Source organism: Mustela erminea, chromosome 8 (assembly GCF_009829155.1).
Source record: "Mustela erminea isolate mMusErm1 chromosome 8, mMusErm1.Pri, whole genome shotgun sequence".
Lineage (NCBI taxonomy): Eukaryota > Metazoa > Chordata > Mammalia > Carnivora > Mustelidae > Mustela > Mustela erminea.
In genome coordinates, this window is record NC_045621.1 from 67,621,804 (window position 1) to 67,631,487 (window position 9,684).

Here is a 9,684-nt window from a genome sequence, read left to right on the forward strand (position 1 = left end):
GGTGTTCCCTCTGCCAAAATGTGCTTGATTACAGAACAGAGGTTTGTCCTGTGATCATTGCGCACTCCAGACAGGGGAAGGTGCAACGCCGAAGGTTCAGCTCAGGCCAGATCAAATCCCTGGCTGTTTAACGCTGAAAGGCTGCATGTTGCTATTAGTGTTAAATATATGGCTAATTATGCGTATGAAAATTAAACATCAGTGTTATGCTAATGGGGCGCCTTCAGCTGCGGATCCGAGCACTTGAGACTACCATTTAATCAAATGAATCAGTAACTAATACATCTGCACGTGTGAACTTTCACAAGATCATTTCCCCGTTCCCGTCACACCGCTAAATTATGAAAGAAATAATTATCAACACTTTCTAATTACCTAACAAAGTAATTTGGGATTCACCGTGGGGCTGGCGGGATGGGGAACCAACAGCCCCTCGCAGACAGCGTGGTGCGCGCCACGCCTCGTGGGGGTGGCTGTGTGGTGTCGGCGGCGGGGGGCTTTTGTGCGCTTTTCTGTACCTAGCGCCCCAGAAGACAGAAGGCGCCGTGGCAGCTTTTGCCAGCCCTGCCCCCAGGCCCAGGGCGCCCGCTTTGACCACTGGAGATGAGGAGGATCCTGGGCGACAATGAGAGACCTGTCTGTAACCAGATCTGCGAGCCTACCACTGGCCTGGTTTTGCCGCGGGTTTCCGGGGTCCACGGGACTCCTAAACCCCGGGTACTCTTGCCAGACCCCAGGAGGCCGGAAAATGACCACCCGATATCCGAGGCTCAGCCGAACTGAGCCCGCCGGCTCCTTGGCTCCACTCAGCGCCGCGCCCTTGGGGCGAGTGAGTCCAGGGCATTCGGCGCAGAGTGAGTGGAGGGGAGAGGGAGGCGGAGGAAGGTTGGGAGGGAAAGAGGGGGTGTGTGTTGGGGGGAGGGGGCGGTGCGGTCGCCTTTCCTGGGAGGAGAAGCGCGGGTTCCTGGCTCTCCGCGCGCTCTGCTTTAATCAGACCGGTGCAGCCTCGAGCTGGAGTGGCCAGCTGGGCCTGGAGCAATGCTAGCGGGCCCCAGGGAGCGGCGGCGGCGGCGCGGCGGCCGAGTGAGTGAGTTCGCCCGGAGGGCCCCAGACCCGATCCCAGGGATGTGGCAGAGAGGATCCAGGCCGGGGAGGTGCGGCCAAGGAGAGCGCTGGGCTAGGCACACGACTCTCGAGAGGACAGCGCTCTGCTGGCCGCCTCTGGTGCCACCCCCCCGCCCTCCCCGGCAGTGCGCGACTTCGCGCTCCCAGGCCGCGGCCGGGCTCCAGAGTCGCCCAAGCTGAGCGCTGGACCGGGTGACGGCGGCTAGGGGAAGCAGTTCCCCTGTCCCGGCGTGGGGGGCGGGCGGAGGGTGGGGACAGTAGTGGGGGGAGGGCGGCTGCGACGAGCGGTTGGTGGGTTTCTGGGAAGTTAGGCGCGCCGGGGAGGCGGGAGGCCGAAGAGCCACGGGCCGCTGAGGTTCCGGCGCGGGCGCTGCAGCCCATTGTGCGCTCCGCACGGCGCGCTCTGTTGCAGAGGAGCCCCGGCCGGGAAGTGTGGACGCGTTTCTCCCGAGGCCCGGCCGCCTCGCCCGCTCTAGTCCAGCGGAGCCGGAGCGCCTCGGACCAATCCCCGGTGATTATGCAAGACAGCGGACCAATCAGCTCCGCCAGCTCATGAATATTTATGACCTTGGCTGAGTCAAAGCTTTGAAGCGAGTTTGGGGAGCTCGGCAGCATCATGCTTAGACTTTTCAAAGAGACAAACTCCATTTTCTTATGAATGGAAAGTGAAAACCCCTGTTCCGCTTAAATTGGGTTCCTTCCTGTCCTGAGAAACACAGAGACCCCCAAAAGGGAAGCAGAGGAGAGAGAGAGACCCACACCCAGACCCCGCGAGAAGAGATGACCATGACCACCATGCCAGAAAGTCTCAACAGCCCCGTGTCGGGCAAGGCGGTGTTTATGGAGTTTGGGCCACCCAACCAGCAAATGTCTCCTTCTCCCATGTCCCACGGGCACTACTCCATGCACTGTTTACACTCGGCGGGCCATTCGCAGCCCGACGGCGCCTACAGCTCGGCCTCGTCTTTCTCCCGACCGCTGGGCTACCCCTACGTCAACTCGGTCAGCAGCCACGCGTCCAGCCCCTACATCAGTTCGGTGCAGTCCTACCCGGGCAGCGCCAGCCTCGCCCAGAGCCGCCTGGAGGACCCAGGTACGTGCGCCTGCCAGGGAGAGGGAGAGGAAAGGGTACGAAGGGAGAGAGGGAGAAGGAGGGTGGAAGGGAGGGAGGAAGGGGGGGAGGAAGAGAGAGAGAGAGAGGAGGGAGAGAGGGAGAGAGAGGTGGGGGTGGGGAGGGCGCCGGAGCAATGGAGGTTTCGGGTATCAATCTATGTATGGATCCTTGTCATAGCAAAGAAAAGATTTTTTTAAAAATTCCACCCAACTCCCAACTATACAGCAAAGGATAAATCCGAGAGCGTCCCCTGGCACTCTCTGAGCCTCTGGGCGGCTCTGCGCGCGGAGCACACAATGCCCCTTTGGAAAACAGAAACCCACATGTGCACGTATTAGTCGCAGTAATTATTTATTGCGTAGCGCTATAAACAATGTATGCAATTAAGGGTAATTAAACCTCAACTACCGCCTGCAAAAATAGCAAACTTTCTCTGCAAAGGCAGGAACTGCACGCCTGGGAACTGCCCCAGTCCGCCTGCAGCGGCCCCGGTCCGGCCCTCGGACTTTACGGGACACTTCCCTGGCTTTCGGACTTTCTTGAGCGTTCTCTATCGGCCCAGCTTCTGCCATCCCTCGGTTGCCACTCGCCCTCGGCTCCCCGCACTAAAGGCTGTCCCTGCATTAACAGCAGTCCCCGCTTCTGCTGTCCCTCCAGGGGCTGACTCGGAGAAGAGCACGGTGGTGGAAGGCGGTGAAGTGCGCTTCAATGGCAAGGGGAAAAAGATCCGCAAACCCAGGACGATTTATTCCAGTTTGCAGTTGCAGGCTTTGAACCGGAGGTTCCAGCAAACTCAGTACCTAGCTCTGCCCGAGAGGGCGGAGCTCGCGGCCTCCTTGGGACTCACGCAGACGCAGGTACCTTGCCGCTGCCCCTCTGCCAAGCGGGCTCCCCGCGGCCGGCCTGCGCCCGTAGCTTCATTTCTGGCTCTCTGGGCCTCAGGGTCGGAGACTGTGTGCGCGCGTGTGTGCGTGTGTGCGTGTGTGTGTGTCCATGTCCCATCCCTGGTTCTCCCTGCGTCTCTGCTTCCTCTCTAGTTCTCTCTGCCGGGGCTCTGTCGCTGCACCCTGTACTCCGCACTGCCTGCCGCTGGGCCCTCACTCCCTGGACAATCTGATTAGGGCGTGGAAGGATTTCCCTAGACGTTTTGTTTGGGGACTCTGAGGTCACACGTGCCCGAACAACTGGAACAATAGACGCTGGGCTTAATCCCTTCTTTGCCTTCAAAGTGTGTGGCTAATCACTCAGGGCCGGGCCGGAGCCTCTGTCTCCCTCCTCCTCCTCCTCACCGGGTTGGGCTATGGGGAAATCCTTTCCTCTGCCTTCTCACCTCCCAAGTCCCAGACCCTGGAGGAGGAACTGGACCTTCCTTCCCGGATTGCTCTAAGACTCTGGGGAGCCCATGGGCTTTCTGATCAGGACTGGCGCAGGTTTCCAACGTCTGGGCCGGGATTTGGAGTAGAGCTGGGGAGAGCAAACAGACACTAAGGAAAGGTTGTTGTAAGTCCAAATGAAAAGTTTAACAAAACCTTTTGGCCTCCTCAATCAGCCCCCGACTCACTCAAGGGCAGAAAGGATGGAGCAAAGAGAAAGCAGGTGGCATTACAAATAAATTTCCTCCACTCCTTTCCTCCACTCGATTCTTTTATTGATGTTCATATTGGACTTGAAGACTCGATGTTGTGCAGGCGCTGCTTCTTCCCCCAGACGATTGGGAGGGTCGAGCTGAGTCCCTGACAAACGAAGGCCTGGATCCCCCCTAACTCCTCACCACCACGCCCCCTTGGCTCTCTGAGAGCTTGCCCCTGCGGGCCACCGGCGGCTGGCAGCCTGGCTTTGGTTTTTATAGGTGGTGGTGGGGCTCTGCTCCTCCAGCAGGGAGCTGCTCAGTCGCGCAGGGCGGCGAGGGGGATCCTTTCTCCACTGTCCCACGGCTCCCTTATCTCCCCGACGACCACGGTAGGCACAAGTAGCCGAGTCACATTATTGTCCGCTCTTGCAGGTCAAGATCTGGTTCCAGAACAAGCGTTCCAAGTTCAAGAAACTGATGAAGCAGGGCGGGGCGGCTCTGGAGGGTAGCGCGCTGGCCAACGGACGGGCACTGTCTGCCGGCTCCCCGCCAGTGCCGCCCGGTTGGAACCCCAACTCGTCATCTGGGAAGGGCTCGGGCGGCAGCGCGGGTTCCTACATCCCCAGCTACACGTCATGGTACCCCTCGGCGCACCAAGAAGCTATGCAGCAACCCCAACTCATGTGAGGTTGCCCGCCCGCACCCTCCCGCCTCCTTCCCGTCTCCCCCCGGCCCGGGCCCCTCCCGCCTCCCGGTCCATCCACCCTGTCCGCAAGCCCTGGGCCTGCAGAAAGGCCCAGGGCCAAAGAAGAAGGAACAGCGAAGGCAGGACGCCCGCCACTTCCTTGGAGCCCCGCGCGGTCTGCACCGGCGACTTCCTGGCGCCCACGCCCACGCCCTCGCCCCCGCCCCGGCCTACGCCGCGCCGTGACAGCAGACAGCGGCCTCCGAGCGCAGGCACAAGCTCCCGAGACAGCCAGAGCAGCAAGATGAGCCAGCTGGACCCGATTCGTCGACCTTCAGCTGTGTGGGACTATCAGGAAAAAGAAAAAAAAAAAAACACCCACAAAAAACAAAAAACAATATAGAAAAAGCAAAAGCTTTTTTTTTTTTTTCTGTTCTGTCTGTCTCTTGTCTCCTTTTGCTCTGTATCTGTTTGCTGACGAAGTCGAGGTCCTCGTCTGTCCGCTGTCCTCATTCTGCGGCCTCTGAAAAAAGTCACCAGGTCGGAAGAGGCTCGGGCCGGCAGGCCGCCCACTTCGGGGTGCTGGGACGTTTGGTCCTTTCGGACCTTCTCCTGGGCCTGCCTAACCATCTGTGTAGCTCGCTCCGGAATTGGGGGAAATTGGAGGGAGGGGGTTTTATTTATTGAGAAATGGACTTCTTCTGAGGGTGAACGTTGGCCAATTCGCAGTTCTGTGGAGCGCAAGGAGCGCCTGGTCCAAGAGTACCCATGACTTCAAATGCACCCGGAAAAACGAATAGGGAGGACCTGGTGATTTTTAACTTATACAGTAACTTTTGTACTTCACTGGTATGGAGAAGTTGGAACTTAATGCTTTGCATTTTTACATGTTCCGTATTATTTTTAAAAGAAAAAAATAGAGAAATGAAGCCAACACAATTTCCTCAACTCGGGAAAAACACTTGGTCGCTTTGCCTGGACAAGAAGGAAGATCCTAATTCCCTCCTTGGGGAGATCGAGAGAGGACCGATGGGCAGTGAAGAAAAAAAACCAGGCAGGCATATACGAGTGCCCTAAAGCCAATGAGCTTTAAAGAAAGACAAAAGCAGCACTAATCCCCAGAGGCTTGACCACAGAAAAACGCCAGGTAGCGCCCTGGACGCCCAGGCTCCAATGCAGGATCTAATCGCTGTACATATTATTATTGTTGTTAATTATTATTGTTATTATTATTGTTCCGTAAACATGTTGCACAAGCTTAGCTTTTTTTCTGTTCTGTTGTGTGTGGCTGTAAAATCTGATGCTTTGTGAAATGAGAATCTTGACATTTTACTTGTGAAATTTGGAAAATGTGATCAATTGAAATCAACCGTGTTTTGTGTTCTCTATGTCAAAGTTTAGTTTTATATTGAGAATGTTAACTTATTGCTTTGTATCTTGGGAAAAAAAGAACTTTGTAAATAAGTTATAAAGTTTCTTTGAGACAGTAAAATTATGGTTTCGAGAAAGAACTGCTGTCTGGTGTGATGTGTGAGGGGTGCTGTGGGCTGGGCCCGGCCTCCAACTCTAGGGACAGATAATGCAGACAGAGGTAGGGACTCCTGGCTCCAGACACATCAGAATAAGGGGCAAGCCCCCCCCCCCCCCAGCGGCTGGGACCATTCATTTTGCTCTGCTTCTGATCCCTAAGGGGTCTGATCCCTACCTGGGTTAGAAGGGTGGGCAGCGACTGTCTGGCAAGGGTCCTTGGAAGGGGGGGATCAGGAACAGGTGCTGTGTGACAGAGCCAGGTCTCAGGAACCAAAGGGACTGTGAAGGCTAGCTGAGAGGAGATGAAAGCAGAGCTCAAAGGCAGCTGGCATGGGAGACTTTGTGCCACCCCTCACCAAGTTACCTCGCCGGAAGCCTAGAGGATTGAAAGCAGGGACGCTGGACTTTGCCCCCCACGCCATCGCCGCGATCTGGCCTTACGGCTTTTGCATGCCCGGTGGGCGCGCGATCCCGACGCGGAAAAAACGCGGCCAGACACCAGAAAGGGGCCAGAAGGACTCGTCTGTCCGGCTATACCCAGTCGATCAGTGAGCTCCGATCAGTGAGCTCCGGGGGACAGTCCCAAGGCGTCACCTGGGCCCCTCCACAGTAACTCCCACTCACTAGGCTCCTCCACCAGGAGAAGCCCCTTTCCTCATAATGATCACCAGCGTTTTTCCGCGCCCAGAGGGAAATGCCAAGGGAGGGGCAGGAGGACTCCATTGACTCCTTGGAACCCAGGCGCCGACTGAGTCAAGACCTCCCTCCCACCCCCCGCCCCAACCCTAGCCCGACTGTCCTGAGGCCATGTCAGTAAGGAGGCACCTCCAGTGGAACGTTCCGATGAATTCTCTCCGGGAGAAAGTGGACTCCGATCAACCAGAACCAGATTGGCTCCCTCCACCCGGTGGCCTGGCATCTCACCCCAACCTCAACCCCAGACCCCACAGCCAAGCGGAGGAACCACGGGGAACCTGCGGGCCTCCAGGGGCTGCTTTGAGCGATTCCCGCTTCCCTCGCACTCGCCTTGCGACACTGCTTCGTACCGGCTGGCCCTCCGCCTTTGGGGAGCCCTTTGCAGCGCGCGGTGGGGAGCAAAGCGGGGAAGGCAGTGATCTGTGTTGTGACAAGCACCCATTTTTCAATTGGTGCTGGTGAAAGAGCAGATGCTCCAGGCTCTTCTGACGCCCTTTGGGAAGGGGAGGGGAAGTGGTGGAGGGGGCGGTGGTGAAGGGAGCTGGGGGAAATAGTGGGGGATGGAGCCGGGGACCTCGAGGCCCCTTCAGGGGGGATTGGGATAGGGGCATTTCCTCTCCCGCTGGTCTCCAGAACCCGGAACGCAAACCCGGGAGGCCAAATCTCGGAGGCGGGTGCGGACCGGCCTCAAAGCTGAGAGGGAGAACAGGATTTCCCAGGCTGGGTTCCGCCGTGGGGTAGGGAACTTTCCGCATTTGGTTTTCCCCGGAGATGTGACTTTGCTAAAGGGGAGGTTTTGGTGGGTTGCTCTCACACATCCAACTCTGGTGCAGCAGCCAGGACTCAGCGCCTGAAGCCACAGGCAAAATCTGTTTGGTCAAGCGGATTTTAATATTTTGAGATATTAGCTTATACTAATTTAATAATCTCTTGCTAACAGTTCAAATAGAGAAATTATTAGTTTTAGCTCAACGAAGGCGGTCTTTAGTTAGGCTCTATTATAATTATAAGCGGTTGCACTTTTAAAAAATGTTAATCTCAATATAGGCCTAATTAATGCTGCCTTGTTACTGACAAGTAGTTCATCAAATATCTGATTCAAAGATTTTCATAATGAGTATATTAATTAAACTATGAATAATCTAAAGGTGGTTATATTTAAACAATACCTCATTATAATGATTAAATACTGATTTCGAATATTATGTCTTAACAATTGTCACTTAGAAAACACAACCTTTCCTTATGTATGAGTCTGTAATGGCAAAATGCAATTTTGGGATTTTTTTCTCCTTGTTCAAAAAATGTGAACCTCATTTTAAAACACTTCTGAAATAGGTTACACACAGCTTAATGATTATCAAAATGACTCTTTTCTGCAAAAAAAGACCCCAAAGTGCGCGTACAGCTGCAAACCCAAGAGGGTCAGCATCATTTCACTGTATTCTCTTCTTGATTACAAGCCGGGCCCATCAAACACAACATAATTACAGTAATTTCAGGTTTATTTATTCTAATGCAGTTTCCCCATCTCTCTGGTAATTATGAGCAATTTTTTCGCCCAGGGAATCTTTTTGCATTAACAAAAGAGATAACGCACTGAAAGCCAAATTTGCTGTGCATTGAGAAAAGGGAAAAAAAAAAAATCAAATAGGTGCGAGCTGCCATCTCTGCAATTCTCTGGTACCGGAGCCGGCAAATTGCTTGCAGGTGTATGGAGCAAGCTTGTCAATGGCCAGGCCTCCAAATTAGCAAATGCACAGCGTCGAAGTAGTGAAGACAGACTTAGCAAAATTGCCAAACAACAGATACCTCTTTAATATCTTCTCTCACACACACTAGCTCTAAAAGGGGCAGGGGTGGGGGGGCGGTAGGGGCTCAAGCAGCAATCTCCAACCCCCTTCCCACTGGTCTTGGCTTTCATAAGCCTGGACTGAGTGGTCCTGCAAGTGGTAGTCTAGTTGTGCAAGAATCCAGGTTCTAAATCTAGGTAGTATTTTAAAAATCTGAAATTGGAAACATGTTTATAGTTCACAGTTTTCCTTCATCGATTATTATGTTTTATTTTTCTTTCTTTTTGGGATCCGAAACTGGGCTAGGTCAGATGGCCCTTCAGCCTTCGCCTAGTCTGTGCTAGTTTGAAGAGCTACAAAAAGTTTAAAAATTCCTCTACCAATATGCACAGAAATGAGAATTTATTCTTAGAATCATTCAATAGAGAAATAACTAAATCGCTCCTCTTGAAGAAATTGTCCATGTCTGTCACCTATGGAAAGGTAGGTCTGGGTGCTGGATATGGAACCTGAGATGCTTGATCCCAAGAAAAATTAAGAGGAAAGAAGCAACCCAGGTTCCCGGCTATATTTTTTTTTATCCTCTTATCTATCTATTTCATTCTGTATCTTTTGAAAACCAATTTCAGAATTATTTGGGTTTTGTCAAGCCAGCGCCTGGGTTAAACATCTGAAATCACAGGCTAAAGCGAACTTTTCTGCTCCTCATCCCGCACAAGCCATAGGCACCTCCATCAAATGCAGTATGGTGGGTAAGGGTCTGTCCCTCCCATGACTCAAAGAAACCCTCCTTCGGTCCCCAGCTTCACAGCAGCCCCCAACTCCAGTGAAGATAGGCAAACGGCTCTAAAGGGTGCCTTCCCCAGGCTCAAGAAACCTGTCACCCACACCCACTCCTTTGCTACCCCCGCCCTCATCCCCCAACCTTCAGGGATTAACACTTCCTGAAACATCAAGTGTTTTTATAAAAAGGAAAAAAAATAATCCTGACATCGCTGACAAGAAGTTTTGATGGAAGAATTAGCTGGTGCATACATAATCACTCCCCCACCCTCCTACTCCCGGAGCGGGAGCCACCGCGGCGGGCGCAGCGCAGCCTTCCAACCCTCTGAAAAATGAAACCAGTTTCCACCCTTACCTTCTTCAGTGTCAATTTCAGATAATCTGGACA

The 9,684-nt window shown here is 53.9% G+C and overlaps 1 protein-coding gene across 5 annotated transcripts; it reads left to right on the top strand.

Annotated features, from left to right (window-relative positions):
* Positions 1-408: 408 nt before the first annotated feature.
* DLX1 (distal-less homeobox 1) lies at positions 409-6,002 on the top strand. 5 transcript variants are annotated; one of them, XM_032355951.1, is made up of 4 exons: positions 419-1,087; positions 1,502-2,218; positions 2,897-3,096; positions 4,242-6,002. In XM_032355951.1, exons 2-4 carry the CDS (start codon positions 1,906-1,908, stop codon positions 4,494-4,496), a joined length of 768 nt encoding a protein of 255 aa, XP_032211842.1. In that variant the 5' UTR covers positions 419-1,087; positions 1,502-1,905; the 3' UTR covers positions 4,497-6,002. The 5 variants fall into 5 exon arrangements, with proteins under 5 accessions (XP_032211845.1, XP_032211842.1, XP_032211844.1 ...); XM_032355953.1 differs by having other exon boundaries at positions 1,538-2,218; XM_032355952.1 differs by having other exon boundaries at positions 419-1,083; positions 1,538-2,218.
* The last annotated feature ends 3,682 nt before the right edge of the window (positions 6,003-9,684 follow it).